General features: G+C 43.0%; 1 protein-coding gene across 2 annotated transcripts in view; it reads right to left on the reverse strand.

Annotated features, from left to right (window-relative positions):
* Positions 1–17,421, reverse strand: part of SACM1L (SAC1 like phosphatidylinositide phosphatase) — a 392,433-nt gene that overhangs the window by 166,924 nt on the left and 208,088 nt on the right. For both annotated transcript variants that reach the window (XM_085607365.1, XM_085607364.1), the window contains exons 8-10: positions 11,795–11,896; positions 2,621–2,706; positions 789–875 (exon numbers count right to left, since the gene is read on the reverse strand). In XM_085607365.1, the coding sequence (XP_085463491.1) occupies positions 789–875; positions 2,621–2,706; positions 11,795–11,896 (275 nt within the window). The remainder of the gene's footprint in view (positions 1–788; positions 876–2,620; positions 2,707–11,794; positions 11,897–17,421) is intronic.

A 17,421-nucleotide genomic window follows, 5' to 3' on the forward strand; every position in this document is an offset into this window, starting at 1 on the left:
TGCGCTGGCTGCCGCGGAAAAAGAAAGAACTGACGTCAGTGTGCAGGGGCAGCGTCTAAGTAGATATCGCGACGTCATTCTGGCGATCATGACACCATTGACGAACGCAGAGTTGACAGACCCTACCTACCGACGCGCAGGGGTACTGCGAAAGAAATTTTCTCCGGATCCAGTCTGACGCCTGGGGGTAATTCTAAGTTAAGGAATCTATAACTAATAGTCTCTATCGGATAGTTATTATTCTTATACCCTCTCTTCAGCCCTGTACCTTACTATGTCAAGCCTCCAAAAAAGAACCATCACCTCAAGGCTGCCAGGCTTCATTCTCACTCCACTCATATTTCCTTCACTATGCGCGTCAATAATCTGATAAGGACACAAGGAGAGATTAGACAAAAGCAGGGTCCCAGCTAATGTACTTTGGTTCGAAGGCCATATTGTAAAATGACAGTGTTATAATCAGAAAATTCAAACAAGTCTTGCTAGTCAGCTTTTGAAAGTCATTAATTCTATAGTAGTAACTATTCCTCAAGCCAACTAAACTGAGGCTCAGATTATGTCAGAGTTACAAAAGCTATAGTTTGTAGTTTCTCAACAAAACTTATTTCTGTGTCTCAAAACAGTAGAACTTATACTTGCAAAGAAACCTAGCCACCTTACAAAAAAATACCTTGTTCATCACTTTGGGGATTTCTACACTCGCAGCCTTGAGACTAGGCTTTTCTACCCAGTCATAAAAACAAGCAAGACAGCAATAAACACAAAAACATCAAGAAAACGTCACTCACGTGGTTCATGGTTCTGTGTATCTGTGGCGTCGGCTTGTATCTGAGATTAGGTCTCTGTGACCAGAAAAAGGGCATTGATCCACGAGTCTGGAAAAAATAAGTGAAGTGGTTGTTTCAAACTAAATGGTCAAAGAAACAAAATGTTTGATTACTAGAAAACATCAATTACAACACTCTCAACATCACTGGATACAATTCGCTTTATTACGAGTCCCTTACTCCCAATCTTTCAGCTCTAACTTGTGGGTACTGCTCCAGTGAGGCGAGGGTCCAAAACGTGCATCTATAGATACTTAATTAGAGCTATATGCACCTGATACCACCCATGGTGTTGTGATCATACAGAAACACAGGTTCACACCCAGCAGCAACATTGATTTCAAAGTACACATCCACCAAGTGGGCTCTCTTGCAAGGGAAAAGCATAGGAGATTGGTTTGTTGTAGCCTTATGTATCTAGGATGGCACTGCTGCGGGACCCAAGGGTGGAGCACCAACAGGTGGCAGCACTGGTGTCAGCAATGCTCGAAGGTACTGGGGGTCCTGTGTCTGCAGGACTGGTAACAGATTAGGTAGCACTGGAAAAGCTAAAGTCTCAGAATGCAGGATTTGATCTTGCTGTGAGCAGTCTTGATTGAATTTGGGGAACATCCATCATTCAACTTCAAAATGAAGGAGTCTACAGACGAGTGTGAATTTTTTTTGGGGGGGGGGGGGGGATATTAATGTATGTTGGAGTGCCTAAAGCTCAGATGTGAGTGAAACCTAAAGCACGCCTGCTTATGGTCCAGTTATTCCCGCAATGACAGGTCAGAAGTAGCAGACGTTGCATCATGAAGTCCATCTTTTTACAGAGCTAAACAGACCAGTTCTCCACATTGATTCAGTCATGAAGGGATGAATAAACAAGATCCGGGATTGCAAGGGGACCTTGGAGAAATCTGCTGCGCCTCGGAATCTGGCAATCTAGAATCTGAGAAGTGCAAGGTCAAACTGTCAGGTACCAAGTGGTAAAAGACTTTCAGGAGGTGGAGAATACCTTCAGCCGCACCATGGTTTCTTGTACCACTTGTGCTGGGCCAGTGAGTAATGACCCCAAACAGAGTGGCATATAGAAGTACTTGAAGATTAGCAGAATGTTGTTTGGCTCATGTTGTTACAACCTTAAACTACAGTGCAATACAATATGACATTCATAAATAATGTAGTAAAACAGGATTATATCAGATTAAAATAGTTTAAGAATAGCTTGAATCATGGGTGATGTACTATACAGACGTTTGTTACTTCCTCATTACTTAATTAGTCTCAATGAAGTGTTCATCATACTGTGAAACCTATGCCTTCATTTAGCTCAACACAGAACAATGTAAAGGTAAATGGAACAACTAGTTGGACATTCCTCACAATTCTAGGGTAAAAACATGCTGCAGTGATTATTTTGTAAAATTTACAGGGGAAAGGTTTTCTTTGGATATATGCACAGCACAAAGAAAACATTTATACATGTTTAAAAAAACTGCAGTTACTATTATGCCAGTAGCAAATTTCTAAAACAGATCAATTACACCATAATGATTATTTCTAAACAGAACTAAACTAGTACACATTCTGGAATACCACATCTATGGCTAAAGAAACTGCAAACAGCTCACAGAATAAAACGTCTCAAAACCTGCTTCTTAAAAGACAAGGTATATGTTATTTATAGAATAATATCTTATTACCACCTGTTAATTTGAATCTACATTCTGTAGTGATATTTTATAATAAAGTTAGTAAAACACTGGTGTGTAATTGACCATTTTACATATACTTAAACTAGAGCGTACCTGGACAAAAGACACCTTGCTCCCGTTGTAGCTAACTATTTGTTCTGTTTCAACAAAGTTCGCAGCATGGCCTTCAGAATCAATACCTATTGTAACAAAATGGTATTTAATGCAACAGACAAAATACATATAAGTCAACAGAGACATATGCAACAACTTTTGGGGTAGAGAAGCTTACTTAAAAAAAATTACTCTACATCAATTATAGGAGAGTAATGTATTTGAGGTAAAGTTGAAAGAGGGGCATACATGGGCATAAGTAAAAGACAATAACATTGGACTAAAATCTTAGACAAATTTTATGTAATTACAGTTGTTATGTTATGTTATGTGTAGGAATCTAACTCTCTATTTAGTGGACTAAAAGGAGTACAATGTGCAGAGAGTCCAGTGGGTCCCCAAATGGCTTACAGAGAAAAAGTGGATAATACCAACGCTCTCTTTTGTAGTAGTGTGGGCAAGCAATTAGGCTTATCATACGATAGTGCTAAGCATTTGTTGTACTCACAGAGGCAATAAATTAGACACACACTTAAAGAATAAATCCGAGACCAAATTAGAAAAATAACACTTCTTTTTAAATATGTATCAAAACGAATAACTTAATTCGAAGGTAAGTCCTGTTTTCAATAGCAACACATACAAGTAAGTAAAGTTTTAAAGTTGTGCGCCTTTACGCACAATGCAATTCTATGGAAGGAAAAGTCAGAGATGCATAAATGTAGGTACAGTCTGTTTCGGGGATTCACTTTCAGGGTTCGAAGTTGCAGTGGGCCAAGGAACAAAGTACCAGCAGTTCTACGGGAACTGCCCGGGTTCTACCGTGAGCAGGGTGATGGTGAAGTTAGTAGCTGGCGTGCTACGGAGAAGGGGGGGGGCACCCAAAAACAGGGGGAATTGGAGACAAGAGTTCCCAAATGGGGGCTTGGAACGCAAGGGGTCTTCGAGCAAGGGTGCACCTCCGGTTTGTTGGGACCGAGGATGGGCAGCTCGAGTGTAGAGTGGTTTGGTCGGCTTGGTCACGTGCACAATGATACTCCTCAAGGTCAGGGACAAACAGCTGACATGGGCAAATTCAAGGCAGCTGTGCCACTCACGAAGTGGATGTCAGTGATGCTGATGTCCCTCGATGGCTGCTTGGTCCTGGTGCAGTGGGAATCTGGATTGGACTCTCATTGTTGGTGTTTGATGCAGGGAATCTGGTACCCCGGTGGTTGGTGCTGCACCGCTCCGGCTGGTCCTGGTGTCTTCACAATTGGTGGGGAGACCTATCTGACCTTCCAGTACCTTCTCCTGGTCGTCTACAGCTTTGGTCGCACCAGGGACAGGAAGGTGGCGGATAGGACTTTGCTCGGTGCCTGCGAACTGCAGGGGAGAAGCTCCTCCACTCCAAGCAAGACTGTAGGTGATTTTTGAAGTGCTGGCAGGCTATCCAAGGCTTTGGTAGTTCTCCAGCTCGCAGGACGAGTCACTCGACTGTCGAGAGAGGGCTGAGGATGGGCAGGGTTTTGTGCCAGAATTCTACAGTTCTGCTGCAGTTTTTTCGCCAGCCAGTGCTCTTCTTTGTCCTCCTTTTGATCCATCAAATCTCAGTTGTGTTGGGTTCAGGGATGCCACCCAAATACTCAATTGAGGGGCGTTTGAAGGGAGTGACAGGTAGTAGCCAATGGGCTACCTACCTTTAGGTTGTTGACACACTACGTGACCACTTCCTGTGGGAAGTAGACATAGCCCTGCCCCAAGAATGCTAATTCCATCCAATACAAGATGGAGCAATCCTAAATGTGGGGTCCACATCAGATGGCCCGCCCAAGGGGTGGTACTGGCTGAATGTGGGCACACCTGCTAATCTTACTAATTTTTCCACCTGTCTTGCTTCCAAAAATGGGAGCAGAAAAAGAGGGTGGGCATCTCCACTATCTGGAGAGGCTTGGGTCACATACCAAAGGCGTTAGGGCCTTTGAAACTTCCCACCCTGGAATGAACATCCTTTGTGGATGAGGTGTGAACACCTCTGCCCAGAGCAGGTTTTGTTCCTGGCCTCCTAGAGCGAAGGTTCTCACCTCTGGTCAGAAACCTGTCTATGGAGGCTGGCTGGTCGAGACCAGTCATTCAACACACTAGTAGTCTGCAGGTTTTCAGGGGGCAGCTCTAAGGTGCCCTGTGGGTGCATTGGCTAATAAATCCACCAATGGCATCAGTGTGAGTTTATCAAGACTAGGTGTTTGGTACCAAAAACCGTGGGGTACAGTGAAGCCATCATGTAACTGGGGAACTCATAATCACGAGTGTCCAGCCCATGTACTCATCATTGCTTCCCTGTGCTCTGTACTATCTGAGGTTCTGCTTACATATCACCAGGACACACCCACTTACGCAGATATGCCCACACAAGGAGCATAGCGCACCCTGCCTTAGGGCTGTAAGGCCTGCTGTAGGGGTGACTTGCCTAGACCACATGCAGTGCTTTGCTGGCATGGCGCACAAGGGTGTGTGCCATGATAACTCTTCATTTTTCACTGAACCAAGACACGCAGGCTGCAATGGCAGTTTGCAGGAGCTTGGTGAGGGGCCTCTTAGGGTGGCACAATTTGTGCTGCAGCCCTTAGAGACCCTCTTTAGTGCCAAGGCCCTAGGTACCAATGGTACAGTTTAGGGAAAGAACACAGGTACTGGGGACCTGGTTAGCATGAACCCAGTACACTTTCAAAGTTGCACCAGATACCAGGCAAAAGGTGGGGGTAAACATGTCAAAAAGGGGCCCTTTCCTACATTACATTATAGGATTTGTAGAGCGCAAAGCTGCCCCAACAATGTGACCTTCTGGTGTAGGCCTATGGAACACACAACCGCAAATGCCAACACCCCAAAGGAAGGGGGAGAGAAGATAGCTGGAAAAAAGCCATGTCTTGAAGGAGTTCCTGAAAAGTAGATAGTTTTGGATGTTCCTGATGGAGAGAGGAAGGGGGAACAGCCTTTACCACAATGTTTTTACAATGAAAACAATCAACACATTTTTTACATCGCAATTACTTTTACCACACAACTCTTTACCATGCAAGTCTTTGCAACGCATATATGTTTCTATTTGCTGAGTATGTGGTAAGTAGTTTGTATATTTTTATGGTCAATTTAAAAAGGTGGGTTTGAAGGGCCTCCCCCCAAAAATATATATTTTTTAAATATCAGCAAACCTGTGTATATAAACAATAACGTATAAAGAATTCATGTCTAACTTTTGAACAGAAAGTGGCAGTGTTAGACTGTGACTGGATATTACACTAGCAGAAAGTGTGGTAAAAATATGGGTGGTAGTGGATTGCATGGTGAAGGTATTTGAAATGTAAGTGAATGTGAATGCATGGTAGTGACATGCGTTGTAAAATCTGCATAGTAAAAACGTGCGCGTGAATGAACGTGTGGTAATGTCATACAACCGAGAGGAAGTCCATTCCAGAGAGAAGGGGACAGGGTGTGGAAAGATCAACCCACCGCTTAGACTCTCCTGACTCTAGGAACAATGGCCAGGCTGAGGTTGGAGGAAAGCAGAGAGCGTGTAGGCCAATAGGATGAAATAAGATGGTTCAGGATCAGGGCCTCCTGGGAGTACAGAATCTTGTGGGCGATACAAATAGTCTTAAAATGAATACGATTATCCACAGGGAGCAATTGTTACCTGTGCAGAAGGCCAGAGGCATAACAGAACTTAGGAAAGGTGAAAAGCAGCCTAGCAGCTGCATTTTGGGCTAGCTGGATTTATTAGCACCTAGGCATAAAATGTTACAATATTCCAGCTGCGGCAAGACGACTGTCTGAATTATGGTTTGACGGGTGCGTGGGTCAAAAAGGCCTAGGATCGGTTTAAGGCTTCTCAAGAGTCCAAAGCAGGTGCCAACAACTGATTTCGTTTGAACCTCAGCCAGTGTTGTCTATCCAAACTCCTAGGATTTTGATGGAGGATTTAGGTATGTGGGGCGAGGCCAGAGGGAAGGAGGCCACCAGTGGTCATCCCAGGAAAGAGCTTGTTTACCTAAGGGGAGAATCTTGGTCTCGTTAGCATTGAGGTGTAGACAGTGGTTAATCATCCACTCTGCCACCACAAGCAAACCTTTTTGAAAGTTGGCCATGTCTTGCAATGAATTGTTCAAGAGTCAAAGTATAATTTGAGTATCGTCTGCATACGATACCAGTGTAAGCCCTGAAGATTCCACAACCCGAGCTAAATGCTGGATGTATATGTTGAACAATGTAGGGATTAATGACAAGCCCTGAGGGACGCCATCCTGTAATGCATGGGGTTTAGAGCTATACAGTGGAGAGATGACCTGAAAGCAGCGCTCAAAAAGGAAGGAGCCAACACAGGAGAAAGCGACACCTCCTATGCCAATGTCCCACAAGCGCTCAAGTATGAATTGGTGAGACACAGTATCAAATGCGACGCTCAAGTCAAGCAGGATCAGGGCTGAGGATCTGCCTTCATCTAAGGCACTGCAAAGATACTCAGAGACAGCAAGAAGTGCAGAGTCTGTGCTGTACGCAGGTCGGAAGCCATTTTGAGATACGTCCAGTATGTGATTATCTTCTAGGAATCTAGTTAGAATGCTATTGACGTGTCACTCCATAACCTCTACAAGAAAGATTAGGAGAGAAACAGGACAGAAATGTTCTGGCTTAGTGGCGTCCAAAGACTGTTTCTTAAGGAGGGGAATAACTTTAGCTTGCTTCTATGGGCCAGGCACAGAAACGGTGGACAGAGAAAGTTTGACCAATTCTAGGCAGGGAGGAAACCGCTTGTCCTGAAGTTTAATAAAAAAGTTTGGTTTGAATGGATCTTCAGGTGATCCGGATTTCAATTGACTACAAAGAGTTTGAAAGGAAGGCAGACATAAAGGGGGTAGCGAGCTGGGCAAGACTGCAGGTGAGCTGTCCGCTGCCGGCGTCATAGCCTCAGACCTCACAACAGGGTTGACAGGGTGAAAGTGCGAGTAGATGTCCTCAATCTTATTTGTGAAGCAGTCTGCTAATCTGTTGCAGTGTGCACTTGAGGCTTTGAAAGGGTCAACTGAGAGCACTGGTTTCGAGAGGTTATTCACCAGGCTAAAAATGTATTTAGCAGGGTTGTTACTGATGCTAATTTTATTAGCATAATATTCTGCCCTAGATTCCATGATAAGTTTGTGATAGGATTTGATAGCGGATTTGTATAGATCTTTTTGCATAGGGTCATATGCTTTCCTACAGGGGCGTTTTAAGGCCTTGCAGTGATTTTGGCCAAAATAAGAGCCTCGTTGAATCAGGCGGCAGTAAATCTCTACTTTGCAGAGACCTGTCTGACTGGAATAAAGACGTCTACGGCAGAAGTAAACCAAAGATTCAATGTGCTATTTGCAGTCTCAGCATTAGGGGGCAGCTGAGGAAGACCTGCTTGAATGAACTGGACAAACTTTGGAAGATCGAGCTTTTGCCACTGGCGTTTAAGAATGAGTTTAGGGGGCAGTGAAATCGCCTTGCGGTGTAGGTTGATCATAAAATGCTTGGTAGGAGTGGAGCAACCTAGAAAGGGCTAAAATTGTGAAAAAATGGGTCAAGAAGGTGAATGGAAGAATGTGGGGCACCAACAACAAGCCGAGTTAACTCCATAGCAGCGAGGTAGTCAATAGAATTTGTGACATCGCTGTCCAGGTTGGCCTCCAGATGGAGATTGAAGTCTTAGAGGCTATTGAAATTAGCTCATTTGATGGCCAAAGGTGCAATAAAATGAGTCCATGCCTCCCTGAATGCTTTGGAAGGACGGTAAATTAGAAGCCCCAGCTAGTTAAAGTTTTTAGTCAAGGCAAATTTACATTGAGACAGACTACGGATGTAGGTGTCTTTGTAAAGCACAGCAATGCCACCACCTCTGCCACTAGTTAAGTTGGAGTACTTTAGGTAGTAACCAGAGGGGAGTGCCAAGGAGGGGTTCTGCAACTGAGCACTGGCCCAGCCAAGCCTCTGTGATAAATAGAGCATCTGGAGCGGTGTTGTGATTAAAATCATGAATATCGGTGTGGTGTTTAACCAAGGATTGACAGTTAATGCTGTATTCCGTTGGTCTGAAAGGGGACTTAAATGTCTAGGTCTGGGAAGGTCGTTAGTCGATCAAGTTGGGCAGGCCCTGAGCCACAGGTCCTGCAACTGAAAATTCGCTACTCTGGGGCCCACACGTGAGCTACAGAGCTGTGAGGAGTCCATGAGTGCATAAAGTTGTTCAGGGAAACAGTAAGTTAACCAGTGGGAGCTAGAAGGGGCAGTGTGCCTGGCCCCTGGCTTTGTCCGGGCACAGACGGGCTTGCCTTTGGCGAACCAGCGGCAGGTCCGCACCGCAGTTTTCAATAGGTATTCAAGGAGCTCTAAGTGAAGTTAAAAGACGACACTCGTAAAGTGCACAAGTGTTTTAAAAAAGTAACGCGAGCCCAAATTCACTTTCGGAGAAGTCATTCTTTTCATTAAGTGAACAGGAATCTTGGTTTCTATGTTTCTTCAATTTCGACAGCACTTAGAAAATACTAAATAAAATCGAATACATATAAATAGCTGCCGATAGATCCTAAAGTTCCAGGAGATAGGCATGTACTTGATCCAGGATGCTAAACACATCTAGTACCTACTAAGCTTCAGTTTCTGTGTTAAATCCGTTATATCCCCCAATGATATTAGGTAAGGTCGTTTTGAGAGGTTGGCACTTATAAAGTTTTCAGCAGCCACCCAATCACTTATTATATTTGAAGTACAAGCAGCACTAGAAAAGATAAGGCTGTTCAACTAGGCTAAAGAACATTTTGTCTTCCATATCAGATTAAAGGGTCACAGCCAGAGCATAATGAAATTCATTCAAATTAAAAAGCACTGTGTTTGAGGACAACAGGGGGAATGCTTTAAATTCCTACTATCCATCAATCTAAATTAATGAAGGGCTAGGCTCATCTTTGCCTTGGTGAATCACCCCTTCCAAGTAGTTATGACTGATAATCAGTCAACCTTCCCACATCCAGAGTCTGCTTTAGGAACCCTAGTACTATTTAGATTAATGATAAGAAACTGCCCGACTTCCAGCTGTGCAAATAGTCTTTCTCCAGTACTCCTATAAATAGCTACTTAGGCAGTTGAATAAAGGCTTGAACCGTGAAGTGATTACCTAGACCTGGGTAAAGCGCAGACTATGACTAACATGCCTGCCCATTTCAATTCCTTTGTTAAGTAACTTGCTTTTACTATTTCGCCCTGCAGTGTTAAATATGGGCCACAAAGTTAGGACTCTGGAAAGTCTTTGAGGAATCATGGAATGAACTAAATTTGTGGCACTAATTCACAGCTTACAGCAAGATGTTGACTCAGAAAAGAGCTACGCTCACATAGTACACGTACCTTTAAATGAGGGTTGGATGACGGAAGCACGCATGGCTAAACCACGTGTGCCTCTGCTACGCAGCCCCAACAACTAATCGACCTTAACCATGCATGCCCTTACCGTGCAATTTCATTGTAAAGGCATGATTGGTAAAGGAATATCTGTGGTAAAGATCCTCTCATACATCCCTCGCCCTAGATGCGTGGTTAAGGCAAGCTTGGTTCCACTTACAGGGAAATGGCACATGTGGCTCAACCAGCGTTGTAAAGGCTGCTTCCCGTAAATGAAGCACTTTTGGGATATACACCATATACAGTTAGTAATGCTTGACAATTTGTCAATGGATGTGCCATACAACTGTGCCTATCATCCTATACAGTTTGCTTTTTGGTGGAAAAAGAACAAACCAAAGAAGCCGCAACGTGGCATAAGGACTTGTGTGTGCTGGGGTTTCGTATAGCTCCCCAAATAAACTGTATTGGGTGTCCATCCAGTATTCATTCAGGACAAAAAGATACAGTAGATTAATGTTTGGACATTTTGTTTCAGGCCTCACACCTGCTTCAACGTCAAAAGAATTTATTAAACTTTTCCATTACAGAGCAGGACGAAAAATCACAAGAAATTCAGATTTTGCCAAGGAGGGTTGTTTAAATAATTCTCTCTTAAGAGCAGAAAAACAAAGGATAAATATATCAGCTGTCACAACGGACAAGAATGCCACAATAAGCATACACGTTTACTTTTCTGTGCACTAACTTATTTTTAAATTATTTGATTATCACAGCAGAAACACAAATCTGAAGCCATATAAAAATCAGCAAGGAAAGAGGAATGCTAACATCGATTAAATAAGGAAAGTATATTCACTTAAATGAATTAGTCCAAGCACAAAAATCTTTAAGCTGAATATGAAAAGCAGGCAAAGTAACTTGAAAACAAAAATAAATCGAGATTGGTAAACTTGCAGGAATTATGAAGCCATAAATAATTTAGAAATGCATCTTCAAAGTGCTTTCTCGTCGTAACACTTAGGAATGGGGACTCAATCTTGTTTTTGGTTATCCCATTGCTCACGGTGCAAGGCTTAAACTCCACCACCAAAACATATACCGGACATGAAGTTATGCTAATACTACAGCAGCCACATCTTCTAAAGTAGGGGCATTCTTTCCTGTATATCTCAATAAAGTGACTTTTTATTTTAGCCATTTTCTTCTTTCCTCTGTGCACGCATAAAACAAATTATTCTATATCGGTTTTGGAATGTGTTTACAAAGAAAAATACACGTCCCAATTGAGAACAGAGTCTTGAAAATATTATCTGGCCACGTTTGTGTTTGAAAAACCTTAAAAACATAGTTCCCTATACATGGAATCACAGCCAAAATTTGTCACACAAGTACATCGCAAGGTTAGGTTGTCCTAGTGACGTCATAAAAAGGGACAGGAAGTAAGCATGCAAACAGGTAGGTACTACACTTTAATCTTAACCAAGTGTATTTTTAGTTCTAAAAAAAACTGCAAAAATTGAGAAATATTGTTGTTCCTGTTGAAATGTTAGCGGTTGTTCACAGCAGGTTGGCAACCCCCCCCCCCCCCCCCCCCCTTCAATGGCTAAAAAACACAGACATACGTGTTTAAACAAATGATAATTCTCATTCTATTAGTCTTTTTTTCAATTTTGATAGATTGTTTATTTTCACACTTGTGAGATGAGTGATTAATTCATCCTACTGTCAATGGCAGGGCAGATGCCATTTTTGTTGACAAATCAGAGTCCTTACCTCGTACATAGTATCGCACACCCGCTCTAAAACAGCTCCGCCTGGAAACAAGGATCCAATCAAAGCATTTCCCATTTATGAAACAAGTGTGCACGTCAATAACTGAGGGAAGAGCAATGTTAAGAAAAAAAAAAATCACACTTGTGTTCTATAGTGAACATAAATGATCTAACAACTGCAGAGGAACAATGGAAAAGGCAAATCGGATATGTGAATTTGCGTAGGAAAAGGCAAGCTTACACAGATTTAAAGAGAAGAGTGGAGCGGTGAATTCAAATCCATACAAGCAGTCAGCAGCAATGTCCGACACCCATTCACACAAACACTAAGGGCGAGATAGAAGCCATTCAGGGTGGCCACCAAGTTTTGCAGCTCTAGGACGCGGTGGAACTTATTTCAATTTTGCAGCTTGCACTGCAGTGGGTGACTATTTCATCATCAAGGGAAGGGTGCCTGAATACTTGAGGAATATATTTGTCGCCCAGGATGCCGTATAACAAGCGTTTCGAATCAATATGCCCTGATGTAGCTTCTAAAGTACTACTGTATCGCACCATTTTATCCTTTAATCAGCACACTGGAGCGATGCTCACATTATGCTCAAATGTCTCCTCATTAACGCTTGTTACGGACTCAGATATTCTTGGATAACAAAATAACCTATTTCTCACTTTTGATGGAGCGCCCTCGTTTTCAAATTACCTTTTGTACTCTTGCCTCAGATGTAATGCTACAGTCGCCTGATAATGTGTTTTAGCTACTGGGAAGTGTTTATCTAGCATTTAGTTTGAAATGACTCAAGAGACAACCTTTGAACTGGCACATTACATTGCTCTTTCTATTTAACATGTGTACTTGACCAGCCGCATATAATCCATATAGCATTTTCTTTTTAATAAGACATTGTATTGTTTTGATAGGAGCATTGGGTATTACCATCATCAATACGGGTTTCCATTTCTAGTATATAACAGAAATAACCAACAATAGTCGGCCATCGAGCCCACAACCTCCCAGTTCCACCCCTTTAAATGCACCCCATTACAGTGTCCATTTCATGCAGTGGTCGAAGTGGGGGGAAAATAGTAGGGGAACTGTGGGCGGAGAATCAGAGAGCGGGAATTCCCACGAGGATTGGGCCAGTGGGCGGAGTCAGAGGTGTGGCCAGAAAGAGCAAATCATTCTTATTTTTAGTATTTGTTTGGCATTTCACTACCCACTTATAGCATTTTACCTTATTAAATTCAACCAATGGATGCACATGTTTAAGATTTAATAGGAGTTATTGACATTAAAATACATTCACAAAGAGGGATAGGTTTCCAATCACAGAATGTCCCAATTAAGCTTAAAAGTGAAAGCACAAGCCATTTGTCTCCAAGCCATGCAGTTTGTTATCAGCACTCCACTCCCCTTTTTCCACAAGAGCAGTTCAAACACGAATAGCAAAATTTCCTAGTTTCCAAATGTTTTCTATATAATTATGGCTCTGCAATATTTGCCACATAATGTATCATCTGCTGCATAATTTGATTTTAACTAGAAATGGTTTGCAGCTCAAAAATGTCAAAAGTTACTAAAAAGTGTGACTTGTGTTTCTGCGAATTTGACAGCCCTTTCCAGAGGTTGACTGATCACATTTCTCACTGCCGCTTTGTATGTTACACTGTTACTAAGAAGGCAACATATTTGCAGAGGGTGTTAGCATGTGTAAAAATGTCAAAATGCTAAAGTATCAGAAAATATACCTCATTACGCTGCAGCCTTTTTTGCTGCATTATTTAGTCAACACTGTGGCATAATTTTGTCCTCCATTGCTGCATAATTACAGTGGCCCTAAAGCAGGCAGCACATGTTAGAAGTGCTTGAGGATGAAGCAGAGAGACTGTGAAGTTTGTAAAACTTAAGTTTGGTGTGCGTACACTTTCTGCATTGCCGGCCCCTGGTGAGTTGCAGCTACTACTGCTGAAACAAGGCCAATGGAGGTACCAATGGGTGATGTGGACTGGCCTCAAGGGTAGGGTCAGCTTTTGCGATGGTGGAGCCATGTGCAACAATGCTTGTTGGTGCCCCCCAATGACTCCCTTTGCCACGGATTCCCTCACTACCACCCTTTAACAGTGCCCCTCCAGTCTCCATAACCACACTCATGCTCAGATACATTTAATTTGATTTACAGTGCCACTGATACCAGTGTAAGGTGTCGGAGCACTTCACATCACACACATTACACAGAGACAAATCAATCATATGTGTGTAAATCACTGTATAGGAAATGTTACATAAGACAAAGGACTACAAGGTGTAGGAGTCACATGACAACCATACTAGTGGGCAGCATTGTTTAATAGCAATTGGTCTAGAAAAACACAAACTCTGAATTTGGAATGCAATACCACGGTTGGGGGTACTTTTTAACTATGATGAATTAATTTATATCCAAATGAGCCCTTTTTGCAACGTTAGGATAATCAAAGACTGGAGAAAAACACAAAGCAGACATTGCAGTTTGCATGCAGCTCTTAAATGACAGTTAATAGCTCACTGTTCTATGTTAGGACTTTGACTTATAAATTGCTAGTAACAAAAGGGTCTCATTGACAAAAGCAGTAACCCACTGACCTATTTACATTATGTGCAATTTGTGATCTGCATGGTACATGTTCTTTGCAGACTGCACATTAATCCTATGCGCTACCTTTCCACGAGTTAAAACTTCCACTCAACAAAACTCAATCTCTCTCTAAGAAGAACATTTATCACCAGAGTTATCATGACATTTTTATTGTTTCTGAAAATTGCTGGAGGCCAGGAAGGAGGCAGCAAGGGCTTTAAGAAACAGAATATACTTCGGTGACAGAGTCACTGTCGCACCTGGGTGTGCTGTTCACAGGCCTGCCCACAAGACTGGAGGTGAACTTCAGCATAGATTGTGGTAGACAGGCCGACACGTGCTGGTGCTAAGATATCATGGCTTCTAATGTCTTGTGGGGCCTTCTAAGGTCTAGCACAGGAATGTGCTCCCTCAGGAGAGTGGTCTGGTGGACTGGTCATGAAGGCTGAACCTGGTTCCCCAGTTCCAAATTCGGCAGCTCCAACCATAGTGCCACATCCTCTCCGCCACTGAACACCATACTGCTACACTGGGAGAAATTTGCACTGTCTTCAACAACAACCCAATTGTGTCCTGCTATAAACACCTGCATGCAACTCAATTTAAATTACGCACTAGGCAAGAGTAATATGTAATATCCTGGAAAAAGCAAACACTTATAGGGAATGCAAGATTAAGTAGAGCATGTGAAACGTAAGCAGGAACAACATGGTTACGTTAATGCTTTTGAACTTATTATTCAGAAATCAGTGAGTGCTTTTGCCTGAAAAGTTAAGGACATGACTACAGGGCCCAGAAGGGACCCATTTCAATGTCCATTACTTTTATTCTTATAAAAAGTAAGCAGTATTGTTAAAAAAAGACCACATCCATGAACACAGAGCAGTGGTATACATTTTATTTTCCAATCCACCCATCAAGCATGTATTGCACAGTACCTCCAGGGATGGTGCACCTTCCCACCCGGGGAAACAAAGTTGTTCAAAGCAAGGTGAGAAAACAAAAGTAGCGCTTCACTGACAGACTGTAAAGTGGCGCCAATGTGTTTGGGTGTGTATAAAATCAATCTGCGACCACTCTTTTCAACCTTTTATTTCTCCCCATCCTAAGGCTGCAGTTTGAAATATAAAAATGTTCGGAAAATATAACATTTCTAGTAAAAGTGTTTTTCTTTTCTGGATCCATTACACAGAGGAACAAATGAACGAAAGGAGGAAAGAAGGAGTAATGAACGCTTCTTAAAGTCACAGTTTTCAGTAAGTGAGGAGGAGCGAGACAGAAACAGAGGGAGTAAGAGTAAGAAAAGGGGGTTGCAGCCGACAACGGCAGAGCAGGAGAAGTGGACACTGTCCTAGTCTTCTCTGGGCAAGAAGGAAAAGACAGAGTCCTATTCCTTCTCTGCCCTCCCATCCCCGAACAGCCACGAATGGCAAAATAGGCCTTGGCTATTTCTGCCGTCCTGGGACACGTCTTAAGAATAAAAAAAAAAAGTAGGGGAACGGAATCTAGTATATTGAAGAAGTAGGGGGAATGCCTTGCCCTGCCGATCCCGCCCACTTCGACCACTGTTTTCATGCCATCATTCCCTGGTATTATGCCCATGCCTGCTAATTTTACTGTATTCCTGTGGGCAGCACCGGGCCTCGTCTACAGATGTTCTCCATTTCCATGCAGCAGTCTATTTCCTTTTTCCATTCACCATGCCTGCCAATCTGAAGAACAATCTCACGGTGTGAGGAGGGGGTGGGGCCAAGTGCAGAGAAGTACCTAGGAGGCACTTTTGAACTCCAACCTGACCCCCAAACCCCCTCCTCCAAAATATAAAAAACAAAAGCTTGCTAAGGCTGGTGACAATGTCCTGGGATGTTTTCAGACACCTTAATGGACGTTGCCAGTCAAAGCCTTTGAAAACGACCTGGAAAACCACCATTTACAGTGGTTTTTAGCTCGTTTTCCCTGCCACCATGTGATACTGGCTCCTCACCGGGTCAATACCTGTGTCACACAGTGGCACTGTGTGAGTTGGCAGGTATGATTCGCTTACCTTGGGGGCGGGTATGGGGTCACAATCTTTCCAATAATAGGCGAACCCAGATGGAAGAGGGCTCTTTTGTATCTGTTATCTAGATCGTCGGACGTGTGCAAAGGGGCTAACTTGGGGTCCCACAAGATCTTCCACCTAGTGCTTAATTTATAAAAAAAAAAAAAAAAAAAAAAAAAAAAAAAAAAAGGTGCCAGGGCTCTCCTCGGGAGGTCACTGCAGCTTGAACCACACATTGCCCCTGCCATGTTCCTAATGACAGTACCAACACAACTACTAACCATCACACTCACAAGTGTGGCAATTTGGACTATTTCAGGCCCCCTAAGATCTAAGATAGGCTTGGGCAGCAGATAAAAGTCATTTTTAATGTATATTGAATTAATAATCAACTGTTGTTGTGGTCACCTCTACATTAACCAGTGCTTGTAACACCTTGTGGCAGATTGTCACAAGCACTGGTGCTGACAATTAAGTGCCTGTGCCGAGCACTGGAAACCACAGGCTCAAATTAAGCACTGCTTCTACCTCAAGGCCGAGCTGAGGCAGGACACACCATTCCTCCAGAATGGTTGCAGTTTCCAGCAGGTCCATACTGTATGCAGGAAGTCCCCCTCCGAGTTCCAGCATCAGAGGCACGAAGAGGAGACGATTACTCGGCTTTTTCCATAATCTGCTTCTGGTTAAATATACCCTCTGAAGGTATTTTAATTGAATAAGCCAGAGTCTGGAGGGATACCCGGGAAAACCGAGAACTTTGCTGTGTTCAGGCTGAGTCCCAAGGATTCTCCAAATATCTTAAGAATCCGTAGCATCCTTAGACCTGTGGCCTCTGGGTCGGTTAGAAGAATTAAAACATCAACCGCATACAATGTCACTCATATCTGCATGTATAATTTCAGCTATACAGCCAGGGGTTCTTTGGCAATGAAGAGTAGCAGGGACAGCGGACATCCTAGCCTGGTACCCCAT

This window comes from Triturus cristatus, chromosome 5_2 (genome assembly GCF_964204655.1).
Source record: "Triturus cristatus chromosome 5_2, aTriCri1.1, whole genome shotgun sequence".
In the NCBI taxonomy this organism is placed as follows: Eukaryota; Metazoa; Chordata; class Amphibia; order Caudata; family Salamandridae; genus Triturus; species Triturus cristatus.